This window comes from Trachymyrmex septentrionalis, unplaced genomic scaffold (assembly GCF_001594115.1).
Source record: "Trachymyrmex septentrionalis isolate Tsep2-gDNA-1 unplaced genomic scaffold, Tsep1.0 scaffold42, whole genome shotgun sequence".
Classification (NCBI taxonomy): domain Eukaryota; kingdom Metazoa; phylum Arthropoda; class Insecta; order Hymenoptera; family Formicidae; genus Trachymyrmex; species Trachymyrmex septentrionalis.
Genome location: NW_017305590.1, coordinates 64,945 through 85,329, shown reverse-complemented (window position 1 = coordinate 85,329; position 20,385 = coordinate 64,945). Strand labels below are relative to the sequence as shown.

At 32.8% G+C, this 20,385-nt stretch overlaps 1 protein-coding gene across 3 annotated transcripts in view; it reads right to left on the bottom strand.

Annotated features, from left to right (window-relative positions):
• LOC108751243 (transcription cofactor vestigial-like protein 4) overlaps positions 1–19,704 on the bottom strand; it is a 21,094-nt gene extending 1,390 nt beyond the window's left edge. The window contains exons 1-3 of one of the 3 annotated variants that reach the window (XM_018491323.1): positions 19,405–19,704; positions 19,186–19,243; positions 1,164–1,322 (exon numbers count right to left, since the gene is read on the bottom strand). In XM_018491323.1, the coding sequence (XP_018346825.1) occupies positions 1,164–1,322; positions 19,186–19,243; positions 19,405–19,506 (319 nt within the window). In that variant the 5' untranslated portion in view covers positions 19,507–19,704. Of the gene's footprint in view, positions 1–1,163; positions 1,323–3,907; positions 4,083–9,756; positions 10,035–19,185 lie in introns of those variants that run through there. The other 2 variants (XM_018491326.1, XM_018491324.1) reach the window with 2 other exon arrangements.
• Between the last annotated feature and the right edge of the window lie 681 nt (positions 19,705–20,385).

The following is a 20,385-nucleotide window of genomic DNA, read 5'->3' as shown; positions in this document are numbered from 1 at the left end:
AGAGAGAGAGAGAGAGAGAGAGAGAGAGAGAGAGAGAGAGAGAGAGAGAGAAATATAATATAATATCATTATTAAAATAATAGTAAAATAATAATATTATATTTAATATTAATGACGTTTTAATTAATTACTTAAATAATATTTTACATGATCTATCAGATATATAAAACCACTATTATTTCTAGTATAAAAAAATAAACTTCTATAAATGATAAATTTACCACATTACTATCATGATAAATGAATATCCATTATAGCATTAATTTCGTCTATAACTTGATTTATAACTAATACGATGATGAATGTTTTAGGAAAATAAACGTTAACATGCAAAGAATATCACGTTTGCTATCGGGGGATTAACTGTATTTCCATTGAGAAATACTTCGCATCTGTACAGCATCCCGGTGCAGCAGGCGGTGCATTGTCATAAAACACACCCTACACAGACACCCCTGACGACAATGGCGACTTAAAGGAGATGCCCAACGACGACTCGGAATATCCATTATTAGTCGAACCAAATCGGTAAAAATATTTCGAATAGTTTGAAACTCTCTGACGTAAGATTAGTTAAAGTAAGCAAATTTATTTTTTATACAAAATGTTTCATGTAACGGCAAAATTTAATTGTTGAAATCCGATTAGTTTACGTTATACTAGAACTCGAGCGAACGAATATTTCGCTATCCATTTACAGCTACAAATATTAACTCGGATTTCAAAATATTCAGTATTTAATCGTTCCGTAATTACATTTTCATTTCGTCATTAATATAAACATACAATCACTTTACTTTATTCTTTTGAAAAGTTAAATGAAAATTAATAAAAATAATAACTTGCTAAAGAAAATATGAATTCAATTGAAATGTCAATCTACCATTTTTTTCAACATTGAAACTTTATATTTATTTCTCCGCACGAATTGAAATTAAATCTTCATTCGTCCGCAGTATAGAATTTTGTAACTTGATATAAGTTTCTCATATGTTTGAGACTCAAACTTTGCAAGATCGAAATTTTTCGTCATCAGTCACGTAAAATAAAAAATTGTCTTCCGTCAAAATTTTAACTTGCACTTTATTTTAATCGATATCAAAAAAGATATTAATTATATCTTTTTTCTTTTCAGGGATTAATCATTATTAACGACTGCTTACCAGCTTGCGTCGTAGGAGGAACGATCACGCTCGGTCTGTTGTGGTGATTATTCGTTCTCGACATGTCCAACGCTTCGCTCTGAATCGGATCTCTCCTACGGTCCTTACGCCAAGCGCTACTTGGTTTTCGATGCAGATTCGTCACCTTCGATCTCTCCTCTGCAATATACGAAGACATCATTATAAACGATGTTATTCCTTGAGATGGGAATTCTGAATGAGGAAAACGATCGGCTTCAAATAGATATTCTAGATCAGGTCCAATTTCAATTCCGGAGTGAAAACGTAAAATCATCGAAGCAAAAGAATACAATGTAAAATTTCAGGGACTGTAAAGTTTATTGATAAGCGTCACTCAGATGCGTATCAACACAATACTTTACAATCCCTGCAATCTTACCCACATTGAATTTTTTGCATCGATGGCTTTGCCTTTTGATTCCGAAGCTCAAATTGGACAGGCCTGTTCTAGATAGATCACAAAGGATTTTATTTATCATCTCGATTAACTATTATTTATTATACCGATCGCGTTCAATTTGCTATAGCGAGAATATTTACTTTATTAATATTTCGTTCTAAGTTGGATTTACTCCGGACTTCCAACCTTTTCGTTTTAATTTAACATATGTAGTGAGACGAGCTACGCCTTCGAGTAGTTAAGCACGAAATATACGCATTGAACTTCCGAAGGAAACTAACGTTTTCCCTGTCATTGTTGGATATATAAAACGGAATGCGAGGAATGTCAATTGTTATTCGGCAGTCACAAAGTGGGGATCTCAGTAGAGAGTAAAGAGAGGAACGTAAGGAAGCGACTAAGATTGACTGTAAATATTTTCGTCTGGTATTGTCCGTTTGGACAAGAGAATGTACAAGCAAAAGCGCTCGTATGAAAAGGACGAAGTAGCAAGTTTGATAGCTATACATCAACCATATACCGAGCTTTGTTTATGTTCCGCAACTTTCGTTAGTAATGTAGCCAGCACATATAGTACATTTAGAATTCCTCTTTTACATCTATTTATCACACTTCATGATGAACAGAGTTATTGATCGAAATCTATCGGAAATCGCGAGAGGGTCGTCTCTATTTCCGTGCAGCGGGATATCTAAAATTGGAAAGTCAATCAAACGCGAGACAACCCTTTACGATCGATTGAGAAAGAGCGAAAAGATAAGGAGGATGAGAAAGAGGACAACGAAGGACGAAGGAAGAGAGTAAAAACAAGTTCGGTTCTCAGGATGGGCAGGAAGTGCCTAATAACCGTGAGAGGATCGTCAAGATGGCGAAACTGGTTTAGAGAGACGTGTACCGCAGGGAAAAGATGAATGGACCGTCGAGATGAACGGAAGCGGGACGGGAGGGTTGCCTCGAGAGTCAGTTAACTTCTCGATATATGCCGCTGATAATTAACGAACGCGCACATGAGTCTCGTCCCTTTATGACTCCAAATCATAGGGCGATTCGACATTTCCGCTGCTGAAGCTATCCAGCAGATAAATCAGGAAAGCCGAAAGTCTTTTTTAGTCCATAAAATAAAATTTGACGAAAGGAACAAAGCACTCTTACAACATCACTTGGCGTTCGACATATATCTTTAATTATATAATTTATAACGCAGAATATTTTGTCAATAATACTTTATTATTTTTTTTGCATTATCCTGTAATTATCAATCGCAAAATCGAACACTAAAATAGAAAACTAAAAAGTCGAATCCCAAGTGGGATCGTGCCATAAAATTATTTGCGTAAATTTGCGAATCTTAAAGCAATTTCGAAAGATGTGATGTGCGACGGCAATTATTATCAAAATTTTCATCTTAAAATATTTGGAATTAATTTGCGAGAATTCTTGTTTAGAGAAAATGTCGACGGAAATTGCTGCAATTGCCTTATTTCAATATTTTAATTTTTAAATTGACCAATGTAAGATGAAAGACGTGAATAAGTCTATAATTTCAATATAATACACTGAGAGAAAAAAATTATTGCAATTACCATAATTTATAGTCATTTTCAGTATCAATTATATTATTATTTAGTAAAAGCATTAAAATAATTATTATTACCAACATTAAACCAGTAATAACTATAAAAATGGAGTTCCTAATTATAATTATTTTACCATGCAATCATAGCACAAATACCAAATACCACAAATACAAAATATTTCTCTCTCTCTCTCTCTCTCTCTCTCAGTAAATATGCCATTAGATACCAAGTCAAATAGTAATAAGATATATGTATTTACATTTTGGTGAATAGATTTCAACAAAAAATTTTAACCGATTTTATCGACGAAAAATTCCAAAAATTTTAAGTTGAAAATATTTGTATTACTGTTATATTTCTGGAATGTAACATATATACAGAATCTTAGCATGCCTAAAGTATCTATTTCATTCTGGAACAAATGGCATTCCTTTCAAAAACTACTCTCCTTTCCTCGAAAACTACTCAAGTTAATTTACATCTTGCGTCAACAAAAATCGACTGTAAACTAGGCATATACATTTTGAAATATCGCTGTATATCATACTATTCAATTTCTGTCAAACAAATTCGATTAACGACGCAAAAAAAAAACATGTAATTTGTTTTCACTAAGAAATTTTAATTTTAGATTTAAAATTAAAATTTTTTTTATAATAAGCTTTTATTATTCGTTTTTTATTCATTCTAAGTCTATTTGGCTCCACCCATTTAGTTTTTTCACCGCGCTTTACAAAATGACATACCTTCCGGTTTGCAAGGCAGTCGAAGGCTATCGACATTAAGCCACGGCTGCCAGAGATGCCTCCTCTTGCATGGAAGCTCCATTTTATTGGTCTTGGGAGCATTAATGGCCAAGTTAAACTGCGAGATCGTACTCTTTTACGAGATAGGTACAGAATACCTGAGTAAGGCGAAAATTTAATTCATTCCTACACGCACTATATTTTTTTTCTGCGAGAGTTCAGTCTACCACACGTTCTTCACCTTCAGTAATATTACAGCACAATTTAGACTAATTTTTACAACGATGTATGTATAGTTTTCGATTAAAATATCCAACGTAATAACGCGCACAATTGAAACAAAAGATGACGAAGGTGCGTAAACAGAGTTAAAAAAAATTCAATTGGCGATATTTCTGATAAAACAAGTTATCTTCATTGATAATGCGATTATCTGTAATTAAAAGCTGCTTGAACTAAGCGTTCCTTGTTCTATAAAGTTTCTCACACACAAACAAATCACAGTTAGCGATGCATTGCGATTCTCGCACAAATCTCGATCGAAGTTTCGCAAACGATATATGCGCCCATCGTTTGACCGGCAATATAATACTTAAATAATCACTAAATAGTTAACAAAAATTATTCTTGGATGTAACTTTCGATACACTTCATTATTTTCATCCTCGAAATGAAGAATCTGCGCGTTAATTCCATTCAAAATCTCATTCTCGTGAAAATTCGTTCCTGTAGAGAAAGAACTGTGTAATCTCCCTTCTTTCTTTCAAAATTTTTTTCTATTATCCGGGCATTTTTCTATTTTAGTGTCACAGCTACTTCTGAGAATCGATACAATTATTGTTTCTTCCGATCGTAGGCAGACAATCAAGATTGCAGAATCGCCGTGGAACTGGAGAATCGAAAGAATCAAAGGGAATCGAAGGCAAAAAAAGGAAAATTGCGACAAACGAGGATGTGGAAAACAAATTAAGCGGCACGCAAAAACGTCCGGACACTTATAACGAAACGGTCATTTAGCGCAATTGCGAAGTGCGCACAATGCGGAGGAACGACGGCAACAAGGATGAAAATGGCGACGACGCGAGGAGAGAAGCCGCGAGGTTCACTAAAAAAAAAAATAAAAATAAAAAAGCTCGTCCCTCAAAGACGCACTCGCGGTTTCGTGAATGCGCCACTCACGACTGTCTTAAGATTCATTCATTCATCCGTCGCTTCGACTCCGCCGTCCGCCGCCACCCTTCTCCCCCGTGCAACACGTGGGATCAAAAGAGGTTGCCTTTTACACGTACACACGCATACACGCGCAATGCTGGCACCCGTGCGAGCGTTGTACACCGCGGATATCCTGCATGGATACGACGAGAATTAAGCGTGTATTTATAAGGTACTATAAGCGCGCGCGCTCGGCTGGAAGCCAACTCGCCTCTTTTCTCGCTTTCTCTTTCTCTCGACCTCTCCCTCTCTCTATCTCTTTCTCTCTTTCCCTTTTTGCCAGGTAGACACGGTATACTGGGTGTGCAGAGACTAAGGACAGTATGCCTAGTTCATTCTTATATTAAGATCGTCTTAAGATGCTAATACAGCCTTCTGATTGGCTTATGGCATAAGTATAGTCTTAAGATGTTATAAGCCAATCAGAAGGCTATGTTACAATAGCATCTTAAAACAATACTTAAGATGATCTTAACATAAGAATAAACTAGGAATACTGTCCTTAGTCTATACTTAAGACAGTTTCAAATATAATGGGCTTCCTACAATAAGTCATTACCTAAGCTTTAAGTCTCAAGCTGCGAGAAACAAGACCGATTATTCTTCTCACGTTCCATTGCGATTAGTTAATTTCTTACAACTTAAGACTTAAAACTTAGGTAATAGCTTATTGTAGAAAGCCCATAAGAATCGATCATGAATACCGGCCTTATGATATCTCAAGACTGTGATATCTTAAGAACTGTCTTAAATATAAAAACTAATTATGGCCGGTATTCATAGTCGGTTCTTATTTTAAGACCGCCTTAAGTAATGTCTTAAGTCGCTAATGCAGCCCTCTGATTGACATCTTAAGACTGTACTTAAGACGGTTTTAAATATAATATAATATCTGACTATGAATACCAGCCAAAAGTTCGCATATATGTATATGTCCTTTGATCACTTAGGACCCGATAAAATGAACTTAACGCGCTTGATATATTTCTTTCTTTTAACGAAACACTCTAAGCCAAGTCAAACTAAAAAACACGCGTATATTCGCAGTTTTTTTAAAAGTTGCATATATACTGGATGCGTTCCATTTGGTGCTCACAAGCTTATCAGCATGATTTGTCCTTTAAACATTTAATAAACAAGGATAAAAGAATTCCGAGGATAAAAGAGCGAACAGCAAACTGAACGTAGTCCATATATGGATTGTTTCAAGAAAATCAATGAAGAAAAACATTCTAAGAAATTTACACGTTGCAGATGTTATTAAGTGATAAAAATACGACGAAAAGTAAAAGCCGTTAAACTGAGGGCCAATTTTAATAGTCGACAATTCTCTTGAATTCCCTTTCTCTAATTTTTAAAGATAAAAAATTACATTGACTGGATTTAAAATTAAATTAGTTTGAGTCTTGTTTTAATTTCTATAATACATCGATTGGATTTAAAATTAAACTAATTTTCGACTCGAAAGAGAGACGTGCGATAATTTTGCACGACCCTGTATATGCGCGATACAACCGACGCATCGATGCGATGCACGCGCGAATGCGTCGAATGGTTGATAGCGTGTGTTTATTTTAACCCTTTCGATATCCACATATGATCACGCGTATCATGCATCGAGTTTCATTGATTCGAATAAAAAAAAAAGGGGAAAAAAGGGAAACAGGCGCTATCTTCCTTTATACATATAATTTTTCCCTGCAATTCTGATCTTTTTACAGGATATCATTGTGCATAAAATTCTATCAGAAAAAAGTATATATATAAGATATTTTCAAAATTCGTAAGTCAAGATAATGCAATCGTGAAATATTAAATTTAATGGAGGCATTAATAATAATTCTTATTTACATATTTTGTAGTAATATTATTTATACATATACTGATTTTGTAATTGCATTAAATATAACTTGCGATGTTATACCGATCGTAATTTAATGCTCGTTTGTTCGTGTACGTTCAGATTTACATCATTTGCATCATTCTGCATTCATTATTCAAGAAACAGAATACGAACCGTATAAAATATGTATATGCAATAGAGGGTTAAGTAGTCATGGCACACTCTAACTTCCTGATAAAACATAGCGGTCTAAACGAAAGACGTTTCTTCGCTCCGCTGAAGAATATAAAAAATTCGAGATCAGCAAATGCATTCGCGCGCGATTCGCATCGAGCTGAACACGTGTATTCAATCTGTAAATACGTGGAATTGAAACTATAAACGGCACCTATGCGGAATCATGACACTTGCAAGTATTGCGTTCTTAAGTCAACTAGAATTCAGTTGAATACGTCCTATGACGAATAAATAAGAGATTATCTTATTTTTAATTAAGTACAATCAAATCAAATTATAATGCTCTTTTAATTTCAAAGACATATCGATGTTATCTCAAATTGGAGAGAATAACAAAAAATATTATATAAATTATATTTATATAATATTTAAAATATTATATATTGTATATAAATTATATGTATTTATATAATTATGATAATTACATAAAGACACATAATTTATACATATAATTGAGATATAATATTTTAATTGTCACTCCCTTACTCCATAAGTGACATAGCTTGGAAAACATAATTTTCAAATTATTATCATAAATGAGTTAAGTAAACATTACTCTACAATTATCAAAAGTGAACTTATTTAATTTCATAAAAAATCATCACAAGTTAAAGAGTGTCTGTTGTACTTTGCGAATGAAGTAAATGATTAAAATGTTTTTTTTTTTTTCATTTTTAACACTAAGTATCGCGCTGACTCCCCTTCTTTTTACCTTTTTTTAACTTAAGGAATTATTTTTAAAAATCTATGAATATAAAATTATTTTACAATTATACAATTTTTTTTTTAAAGTTATGAAAGAAAAACGATGAAAATAACACTTGTTGACAAAATGACATTTCGTATTAAGAATATACTATTCTTCTTGTCGATATTATATGATTAGTCAATAATTTAAAATGATAATTAATTTAATTACTCAATAAAAATATATTGTATTGAAACTCGTATTCGCCTGCGCTCCTAATTTCACCATTCCGCGCAGAATGTTCGGGTCATTTTGCTAAGAGGATTTCGTAAAGCGGACAGCTGAATACAAAGCAAAGAATGCGATTGCTCACCCGCGATCGCACGATCGATTCCATGTAAAAACGATTGCGCGGCTTGTGACAGTGTGTTACGATCGCGAATTTATGTCAGGTAATAGCACGTTGCATTATAACTCGGCGCCCGCGATAATAATAGCGATACCCACGGCGATCCAACTTGCATACGAACGAGCCTTCGTTAATATCGTCGTGCACGCGCGTGAAATATAGAATGACTATTGAACAAATTATGCGAGGAATGCCGACGGCATGTCGAGTAGTTTTGTCGTCGTTTCTGAGGTCTGTGCATTCCATGAGAATTTGATCGCGTTGCATTTCATTGTCAAGTTATGTCTTTATATCCCATTCCCATCAAACATGAATATTTTCCGGATGAGTAATTGACGGTAAAGTAGAAGAAATGAGTCCCCGAGAAAGATCAAAGCAAAATTGAATAAGTGAGGCACAGAAAAGGCACGAAAAAGGCGTGAAAAAATTTCTGTGAATGATGATACGGTAGAACGAGTCCAATTGAAACGGTTCATTCAAAAAAATGCTTTTTGTTTCTACTACTGTCCGAAAATTTAAGTTCTACAATGTGCTTTTTGTTTTCTGTTTTTTGCTTTTTACTATTTTTTACATCTTGTCTTTTTGCTTCTTATCCGGTTTTTTATTTTATGTCGCCCACATAAAAGTTAACGAACTTCGAAAGAAATACGTAGCAAGCAATACAATTGTCGATAAAACGATTGCAAAGGGAAAAAGTAAGAGATAAAAAGCAAAAAGCAGGAAAGTACATTATAGAATAGGCTTTATGTGTTCGAAAATACTACAATATATTGTATTTTTTCTCATTAAACATCTCGTTTTTTAGATAGTCATCAGGAAATAATAAAATCTCTGAATTTCTAATGTTTTGAGCAGATGATGTACAATAACATAAATAATTGCTTACGAAATCGTCAATGATCTCATTATTCGATGAACTATAAGATGAGAGAGGAGGGAACTATATTTTTGTATGTGTTATAACGATAAGAAAAACATTATCTTTACAGAAATTTAAGTGATTAACTATTTATTTTAATCACTATTGTACTTTTAACACTTAAAGTAATTAATCATTTACCTTTCAGAATACTTAAATAATTGGTATATCAATACCTAAAACTACTGCAAAATTTTAGAGGACAATAATTGTTTAACGTGTGATTTTTTTAAATCAAGTTTTCTTGGAACTTTATACTATCATTCCTCTTATTATCGAGAGAGTCAAAATCCGCAAAAAGAAAAAAGTTTGGTAATACCAAAAATGAAATTTTTGTAATAGCTACCTAAAATAGATTTAACTAGATATTTTAATTAATATAACATAATCCTTACGATTTTACTGTTTGATGATACTAAATTTTTGTAAGAATAAAATTACGTTTGGTTATATTAATCAAAACATTTGGTTAAACCTATTTTTTTAGGTAGCCAAACTGGTTTTTCTGTGCAAAATAAAATTTCAAGAGGCATAAACTGACCTTGCATCATTGTCGCTGCTCTGGAAAGGACGTCCAAGGCACTCTCGACGGCAGACATCTCTTCTTTCGTTCGTTCCGTCCGTTCGAACTTGTCTTCTCTTTTTTCTCTATTCTCCTTCCCTCGCGTGCCACCCTCGCGCGAAATTCGCGCGCACCCTCACAATATACTTCGTGGATCCTCAAATTTTCTTTCCACAGAAGATGTCCTCTTCCTCGTTGTCGTTTTTCTGACAAGGATACGTCAACCCTAGCCCGTCTGCGTTGCAAATTCAGGCGTTCTGTACAGGGACAAAAGTCGAACTTTAACTGTTTGGGCCTTCCTCGCGGCCGAAGGCGGCACAAATAAAGTAAAACGGGGATTAAAAAACGTGACATTGACTGTGGAATGCGGACCCCCTCACCGTCGGCACCTCCCCCCCTCTCGTGGGAGGATCCCCACCCCCGCGGCACTCCTCTCGCGGAACTTCTTCTCGCGCGATGTATCTAGCAATGGAATCGACACGTTCGCGTTCATATCGCACGTTAACACCGATTGATAATCGGCTTTAATAAACTTTAATTACAATTATCGCTGTAATTTTCAGTCACTTATTGTCGGTGGAATTTAAAATCGATTCTCCCTTGTTAAAAAAAATATAGTAGGCATTAATAATTTTCAAATTATAAACGATTAGTAGCTTTAGTAGTTTTTGTATTAAATTTAATGATATTTAAATTATGTACATAATTACGTAGAATTTTAATTAAGAATTTTAACTGCTACAAAATATACGGAAATAATTTAAATACAGTCACAAGATTCAGATAATCATTAAGATGATAACTTATTGCTACATCAATTGCTAGTCTAATAACTGAGAAAACTCGTCAACCAAGAAAATTGTTATAAGAAAAAAAATTATTTAATTGTGTTTCATATCCATTTCTTCTGATAGTTCTCACATTCCTCTCAAGTTACAAAAATTGAAAAATTGTACAATCATCACGTTCTTCTCAAGTTACAGTAATTGAAACTTGTACATTAAAATCTAAAAAAAATTCCAAAACAATGAAATAAACTTTCAAGTATGTAATTTATTGATTAACAATGAATAATATTAATGTATAATACATTTAACGTCAAAAGATAACGTTATCGAAGCTATCATTATTTATCATTTAACCATATTGACATTCTATTACGATACACAAGAAATAGAACACATCAAATAAAGTTTACGTGATAATTATATTAGATAAAACTTTTTCCATCAATATAGATACAACTTTTGACACAATTTGGAAAGAAGGTGTTTGATGAAGAATCAATGTTTTAAAATATGTTCGATATCTAGAAAAATACATTAACAAATCTTGGTCAAACATTTTGCACACACACAAACAACACAACACATATACACAACATACACACACAAATATAGTAACCTTTCAAGCAAATATAATCACAATTTTTATATACAATAAAATTACAATTTTTTTGTTAAATGCCTTGAATTTAGAGATACTATTCAATGTAATTGATGATTTGTTTCTACTATAATATACTTTATAATATAACACACGTTAACTAAAATATTAAGCAAGATCTACGTGAAGGTACATGATAATCAGATATGCACTGAAAAAAAATATCCTAAGTTTCAATAAATATTTATTTGAATAGCACGTACCAATTAAATATTTATTAAATATAAAAATATCTTTATTTCGTACAAAAAACATTAATTTGATTTAACAATTACTTCTTTTTGTTAAGTAAATATTTATCTATTGTAAGTAAATGTTTAGTTGGCAGTATCAAAGCATTCAAATAAATATTTGTTTAAATGTAGGCTATTTTTTTCTCAGTGTGATGATTGAACTTCTTCTATCGATAGACAAAACAAAAGAAATCAATAAATAGCAAGTAGAACAACCGAATTCGAAATGTGTGTTAATTAATGTTAAGATACATTTAACGTCTGTAAAACACTTTACTTATTGATGTCTATAAGATCCATGTTAATTAAAAGGCATTAATTAATTCCAAGAAACCAAAATGATATAAAAAAAGAATGAATACAATAAATAGATTTTTGTAATAAAAATAATCCAAATTTGCAAATGTAACGTAAAGAAAACCCATGTAAAGTCCGAAAACAGTTTGCTCAAACATATTTCACAAATATCTTATAAAATATGTAACATTATAGTCTCCTCCCATGAAAATTTTTTATAATTTTTTTATTAAGTCTTGAATTTAAAAATATTGTTCAATTTCATATTTTTAATAACGATTAGTTAATTTCTACTTTTTATGAATCTTCTCTAATATTAAAGATTTTTTTCTAAAAGAAAAAAGAAAGTCTGATGGGATTGTTTTCATCTTGCGCTTTAATATTTGACGAAGAGTAAGAGGGACGATATTTTCGATTTTAAAAATGAAAAGGAAGGTTCGTAGCTGGTTTAAAGCCATTGCTATCTTAATCGCGACTTCTCTTATTCCTTCTCATCCTCCTCGCGTGCTTTTCCTGCTTCTCGCAACACTACCGTACAGTCGACATCACGATTTCATCATAACAATATAAACAACCTTTTATCCATCTTCCTACCGCGCGATTTGCTCTTTCCGGTATTTTGGCTTTTTCTTCGTTCTCTTTAAAGAAACGTAAATGTTCGCATGAGTCGATAAAATCATCTTACTTCGCATCATTTCTCCTTTAATTAATTCAACTGTTTTTAATTCTTCATTAAGAATAAAAATATTCAATTTCCTCAAAACTGAAATTATAAAATAAATAGATAATTGAAAACACAACTTACGATCTTAATTCCCAGATTACAAGATTAGACATTACAACTTTAATTATGCTTTATATTATTAAATTTTTCTTAACAACTCCAATTATTATTTCGTTAGATTATTGTTAATTGTCACAATTATTATACCTATATATGTGTTACATATGTCTAAATTTTCATAAATTTAAGTTGCTTTAATTAATTTAAATTATCATTTTTAAAACTCTTCGAGTTTATTTTTTTGAAGAAAATCTTTCGACTGAGAAGATACCGCTCGATATCCGCGTTATGTTTGTCGAGTTTCTTGAGTGATAAAGAGACGAGATAAGATTGAAAGGATGAATCTAGTTTACAAAGGCGTGCCGTTTCTCGGCCGTGCCTCTTCCTCTTAATTTTACGCGAGTGGTGCGCAGTGTAAACGTTTTATGAATCATAACGGCCGTCGTCAGTCGGCGTGCTATTTAAACGAAAGGACGGCCCGAATAAAGTGTATCGCGAACGAGAGAGTCATTGCGCATAAATGCTACATCATTGTGCGAGAAATGACGAGCGTTTGTAAATACAAATCGCTGTAAAAGCGTCGGAATTCGGAGGCGTAACCCTTTCAACACACGTCGTATACGTGAAATTCAACTGTAATCCACTTACAAATATTTTTACTTAGCTCCCTTTCTCAATTCCGACACAATTCCATTCGATTCGAGAACGAATCTGAGCACGTATTATGAAATTATTCGGAATGAATTCCAATTGGAATTGTTCAATTATTCCCTAGACTTCTATTATGTTTCCTGAGGAAAATGGAATAATTCCGATCGGAATCCATTCCGAACAATTGTGTAATACCTTGTATAATACGTGCCTTATCTTTTTACGGATTAAATTTTTAACGATTTTTAACAAAACGACGAATAAGCTTCTGCTATTTCAATCAATTTTAAATACATTCAATTTTGTTCAATTTTTTTTAATTGCAGTCATGTTTTGGCAAATAAAAGAACAACAAGAATCTTTATATTTATATTATTTTTCATTTCTCTTTTATTATGAACTATCTTGTAATTTATATAAAAATTATGAATGAGATAAATTATAATCCAATCAGAAATATTTTAAAAAATATAAAATTTTGAAAGATGCAGACAATAAATCTTAATAGAGTCAAATAGATTGGAACTGATTAAATGCTTTAGACGTTTAATTTTAAACAAATTTGAATTTTTATATAGCTCAAAGCTTCCGCTTACAACGGAAATTTAGAACATGTTCAATTCGATTATCGACAGCGTTAAATTAATGATGTGTGATCTATAAAAAGAACGGTGAATCTTTGCACCTTTGACTAACGTCACGCACGCCGATCTAACTCCTCGATCGACAGATTCTCACGTATTATCTTAACCAAATCAGATTCAATCGAATATGTATAGGGTGTTCTGAAGTTGTTGTCTTCATAAAAAAAAAACACTCCCGAAGCCAAGTTAAAACGTTATTATAAGCTGATGTTATTAATATCAGAATAATTAATTTGATATATAATATACAATACAATTTTCAAATAATGCATTTAAAAAATTTAAAATAATTTTCGGATTATGCATAAGCTAAAATTTTTTAATCAAAGGACCTTTTGTTAAAGTAAATGACTAACATTTGTTCTACTTGTTTAATACCCTAAAAATTTATGTATCCACAAATCAATCAGTTCATCACAATCATCAAATTTAAAAATCTATTCTCTCTCTTTCTCTCTAAATTCACGTTTAATTCTTCAATAAAAATTATTAAATTAAAATCAATTTGATTTGTATACTATATAACCTACTTGTTCGGTAAAATTTTATAAAATATTCTTCAAAAGAAAATAAATTTTGGTTTTGAGTACATGATAAGTTTTTTTAAAAATTTGTTGTAATAAATATATTTTAAGACTAAATTATCAAGAAAATATTCTTAAAGATAACGTTACTTAAAATTTAAAAGAAAAATTAAGCTGAGCAATCACTTCTTTTAACAGTAGGATATTTTTCTATTGTAACGTTAATGTACATAAAGTTTCTAAAAAAAATTTACATGATACATAATAAAGATTTAATTGTCAGAATATTAAAAACCATAAATTAAGTTTCCATCTGGAGAAACTCCTGAGAAAGTTGTCGTCCAAAAAATAAGTGATTTCCATCCGTCGAATAATTCGTACACCCTGTATATTCACAAACATATACATATATACGCACTGAATAGCACGTGGTATGCGGGCGATTTACACGCGACTGCTCGAGAACGCGAGAGCTCGAAACCGCCGAAGATTTCTTGTCGAACGTTCTCGTTGACGAATTTATAAAAAAAAAAAAACATCAATTCGAATGAAAATTATATAAAGTTTACTTGAATATTCAAATTTCTCGTCTCAGCTGTCTCTCTGATTTTGCCCACATTTAACCTCATTTTAATAAAATACGTCAATATAATAAAACGTGAAATCAATTTTTATACAATTTATATAAATGCATTTTATCGCAAAAAAAAAAGTAGAAAGGAATTGAATAATAAATACGTGATGCTTTACGGTCGACTTCCTGGAAAAATAGGGAAAATGTCCAATGACAAAGTGATGCGATGTGTCGTATAGATTTATACTTATACATCCGCGAAGTGACTGAAATCGACTGTCATTCAAGAAAAACAATAACATCGCAGTACATATGTGACAGCGTGAATCGTAAGAATCACAAGAATTCAGACGGAATGGCATAAAAAGCACGATAAAATTTCAGAAATGAACGGAATGTGCGAAAGCGTGCTAATAAAGAAAATTTCAAGAACAAAGATTTGTTTGATTCCACCTGTGTTGCAACAACGTTTTCCCTAAACAAAGATCGGCACTTGAGAAAAGTTCGATGAACCCGATGGAATTCCAAACGCGAGCGCGTTCCTCGGAATTTTTACGCGCCAACGCGCGAACGAAACGTCAAGCGAGTTAATCGTCTCTCTTCTATTCGCCATAATACGGACGTTGCATTTCTACCGAAATGTAGAAACGTTAAAAATATGCGAGGCGAAAATATGAAGGCGAAATAAAAATGCTTTTGCGTGAAGAAATATTATAATTTATTGTATTCCAAAAACGAAATAAAGAGATTAATTATTTAAAATTAAAAAAAAAGAAAAGAAAATTAAATACGTCTTATATTTCATAAGAAATTTTTTGCTCAAAAAACTCAACAGGAAGATAGCCAAAAAATATCCACATTTATTTAGAGGGACAAAGTCCAATGCTTTCGCATATTTAATCTTTCATAAATGTCATCATATTTGCTGCACTTTCTAAATTTCTAAATTTTGTGTACTTGCGAAAATAGGTTTTAGAAAAGAGTGGGAAAGAGGAAAGAATAGATAATAAAAGCAAATGTTTATTCCAAATGTTATTAGAAATAAAAAAAAATTATTTAAATATTGTATCTCTGATGTGATTTCATGAAGAGTTTTCCATTAAAACTTATCAGATCAGATTATATTTCATTCGCAAAAGAAGGTAGGCAAGAACATTCTTTTTTATCTTGGTTAAGAACAGAACAAAGTCCGATGTACAATATTTCCGCCGAGATTTAATGTCATAAATATCAACACGTCTACGCTTTCTAAATTTCCAAATCTTGAACATTTACGAAAGTCGCAATTTCAGGAAAGAAGAAAGAATAATAGCAAACAAATATATATTTTATTCCAGATATTATTAAAAGTAAAGCAAAGAAGTTAATTAAATATCGATACGCCTTCATGATAAACTTTCTACTAAAACATTCACAGGAGAAGGTAGCCAAGAAACATCTACCTTCGTTTGGAAGAGAACAAAGCCCGGTACTCTCGTAGATTTAATCTCATATAAATATGATCTGGTGCACTTTCTAATTTCCAAATTTTGTGTGCAAATACTTGCAAAAATCACAAATTCAAAAAGACGTTTACTTTCATTTGAAAAAAAAAACAAACTCCGGTGATTCTATAAATTTAACTTTTCATGAATCATTTAATATTAATTTTCTAATCTTTCTAAATTTTCAAATTTTATATTCTTGCAAAAATCACAATTTCAGGAAGAATAAAAAAATAGAATATAATATATCTTATTTCAAGTGTTACTAAAAATAAGAAAAATAAATTATTTAAATATCTGATCCGATTTCACGAGTTTTCTTCTAAAACACTCGGTAGGAAGATAGTCAAGAAACATTTATCTCCAATTAAAATTTCGCAGATTCAATCTCTCATCAATTCTTCCACGTCTAGTTTCTAAATTTTTAAATTTTGTGCACTTGCAAAAAGCGCAATGTTTATTTTTACTAATAAGTAGATTAACTTTAATCTTGGTTTAACTCACTTTTTATTTTCTTCTAATTTTAAGAATTAAAGACAGATAAGTTAAACCGAGATAAAAATTAATCTACATTAGTATAAATGGATATTAGAGAGATAAAATTAAAAAGATGATAGTAAAACAGTAAGAAGATACAGAAAGGTGTCGTGAATGCGATAAATAAATTGTGCAATATGTAGTCATTCTAGCATTCGCAAAAATCGCGCATCCAAAAATCATACCAGTCCCGACAAAGGGCCGAATAGAATTCCGCGGCGGAATTTCAACCATCGTTCTTTAAACACTATTTAAAAAAATGCCAATATTTCGCACTCAATCTCCATAACGCCATGGAATTCGAATTTCATGATACGTATAGAGGACACGTGAGGGTATTTCGCGCTGAGTTTCTCTCGTTTCTCTTAAGCCAGCACCAGACTACATAACTCGCGAATTCGTTAATCATATGATATTCGCAAATAGCACGAATAAGCAGATTCGTTGAGTTCGCATTTATTGTCCGTCATCCATGCAGTTCTATTATAAGCGCAACGATTTAATAACATAAAATTAATAACATAAAAAAGAGAGCAAACCATTGCATTGAGAGAAAAATATATTATACTAAATTTCAATAAGTATAATATTTCAGTGCACAAGAGACTACAAATGTGGTATATAAATTCACATGGAATTATTTAAAGTACTAACAATAAAATCCAGTTTCGACCGGTATAGGCATTATTTCTTACTTATTATTTAATAAGTATTTGTTTAAATACCAATTAAATATTTACTAAATGTAAACATATATTTATTTGATACAAGAACCATTAAATTGATTTAATTATGACTTTTTATCATTATTTAGTAAATATTTATTTTCTATAAATAAATATTATATTATAGTACTATCTAAATAATTAGTTATTAAAATTTAGTACATTTTTCTGTCTGTGTAAGAATCAGCCAATTTATGTGATTCGTATGTAAAATTGCAAACGATGAAGCACGAATTGTAAATAATGTAGATTACGATTATGCCCGTTTCTACCAATTTAATCTCGACTCAATTAACTCTTCAGCTTTTTCTAGTTTTAAGAATTAAAAAAGAGTAAAGGATAATTTAGATCGAGATTAAAGTCAACCTACATTGGTATATATATATGTAGAAACGCACACAAGACTTACTATTTATTTTTCTTCTAATTCTAAGAATTAAAAAACTTACTGTTTACTCTAAGAAAAAAATTCTTAGAATTAGGAAAAGATTAATAAGTCAAACCGTAAGTTTAAAGTTAATGTTATATTTGTAAAACTGGGATCTATATATATATATATACTCTGCAAATTGAAATGTACTGTAATAATACTATAATAATACCTACTATAATAATAAGTACCTTAATGTGATTTAATGGACACGTTTGAATGTATAAATCCATTTTTGCAGTATCGCATTATCCTTACGGGAAACTAAATCACAGTCATATATAAAGGTACTTATTACTAGTATGATTACACACTTGGATTTGCAGAAAATTATCGCGATAAACGCAATGAATTTTTCTGACACAACACTCTTTGAAAGTGTCGTCCTCGATTGACTTTTTCAGAACGATTTCGTAAAAACGAATTCGCCCATTGTAGTGGAAATCGTATACCTGCGAAATTCCTTTGGCTTTCAGCAAATGCGACGGTGAGAATTTTCGATGTATGTATGTCTTTCTCCCCCTCCCCCTCTCTCTTTCTCTCTCTCTCTCTCTCTCTCTCTCTCTCTCTCTCTCTCTCGGAAACGGCCAATCACCCCGCAAATGTACAAGGCGGTTTTTTTTCGAACCTTCGAATCGCCGATGGTTCAAAGTTCGCGAAATAAAAACCGTCGACGACGACGACGACGATGACGGGTCGGGCGCGCTACTCCGATCGTCGACGTCGGCGCCACCGCCGCGCGGCGCGTCTCTCGACGTTCGCGGGGAATCAATAGAGGAATGCGGCGTAGCGTAGAAGAATGCAAAAAGAGACGAGAAAAAGGGAGGAGTAAAAAAAAAGAGGAGAAAACAAGCGCGCGCGAGAGAGAGAAAGAAAGAGAGCGAGGGCGAGGAGGAAAGAGAATGACGACGCGTAAACGCGCGGAAAATTCCTCGGAGAAGACGTGCGCCGGCACGTCGTTTATTCCCGCCGCGTCGCTTTTATTTTGACAGTCCGTGCGGGCATTCGCATTGCGCGCGCGGGCGCACGCACGCCGTTACACGCGTGTGCGTATTAGATCTTTTTTTTTTTTTACTCACCCGTGGTTCGTCGCTCCCCGACGTACGCTCCGCGTAGTCCCGCGACTGTGCGCCGCACCTGCGAAAAATACGCAAGTTTCACGCGGCGACAGTTCTTGCCTCACCGGAGTTCCGAGTCCGCCGTCACCGCGCGCTCTCTGACACCTGGATGAACGCGATGTTGGGATCGTACGGCACTTCACGTCGTCCGCGCGTTGTGCTGCGGCCGGTTACGCGTACCCATTGAAAACCACGAAAATCTAATGGTATGCGGGCGGGTGGATGCGCGCGCGCGGCACGGCCCGTTTGACACGACAAGCAGCCTCGGCTATTCGTCCTCATCCCTCCCCACTCTAGCCCTCTTTCACCCGCGCCTCTACCCGCCTTACGCCCCCACCCTCACCCGCGTGCGCTCGGGCATTACGCCGGAATGCGCGGTATGCGGACCGACCACCGCGCCACTACGGCAGGATCGTCAAACTGCCCGCGGCGCGACGGCCGCAGCCTTGTAAATACGCCAGCGCGGCTCTGTTGTTGCAAACGAGGACGCATTTTTTTTTGCGCACGCGCAAAAGTAGTATCAAGCGATTCGAAGTAGCGTACGTAGTTCACGGAAATATAATGGTATCATCAGGGCCCATCATGGAAAGAAAACATTGAAAATGAAATGTGATGTCCGTTATTTCTGAACCATTTTTTTACCGACGTAGATTAACTTTAGTTTTAAGTTAATTTATTCTTTATCTTTTTCTAATTCTTAGAAAAGATAAAAAAATAAAGTAAAATCCGATTTAAATTAATTTATTAATAATTAGAAATAAACGTCTATTAATGTAGATTAATTTTAATTTTAAGTAATTTTTTGTTATTTTTTTTAACTAAAATTAGGAAAGAATAAAGAGTAAATTAAACCAAGATTAAAATTAATCTACATAATTGATATAAATAACAAAATTAACAAAGTTTATGAACATTTTACGTCTACAGACTCGACATATCTTATGTAATATGCTTTGCTTCATAAATAAGAGAAACCACTGAAAAACTTATATTAGAATATTCGAAAAATACAAAGCTGTTAATAATTAGAAATACATAATATGAATATAATTCAAATATTATAATATAATAAAATTAGTAACAATTATACATATATGATATGTATAATACGTTTATAATTATCATGGTATGTAATACATTTTAATAAATATAAAATTACAA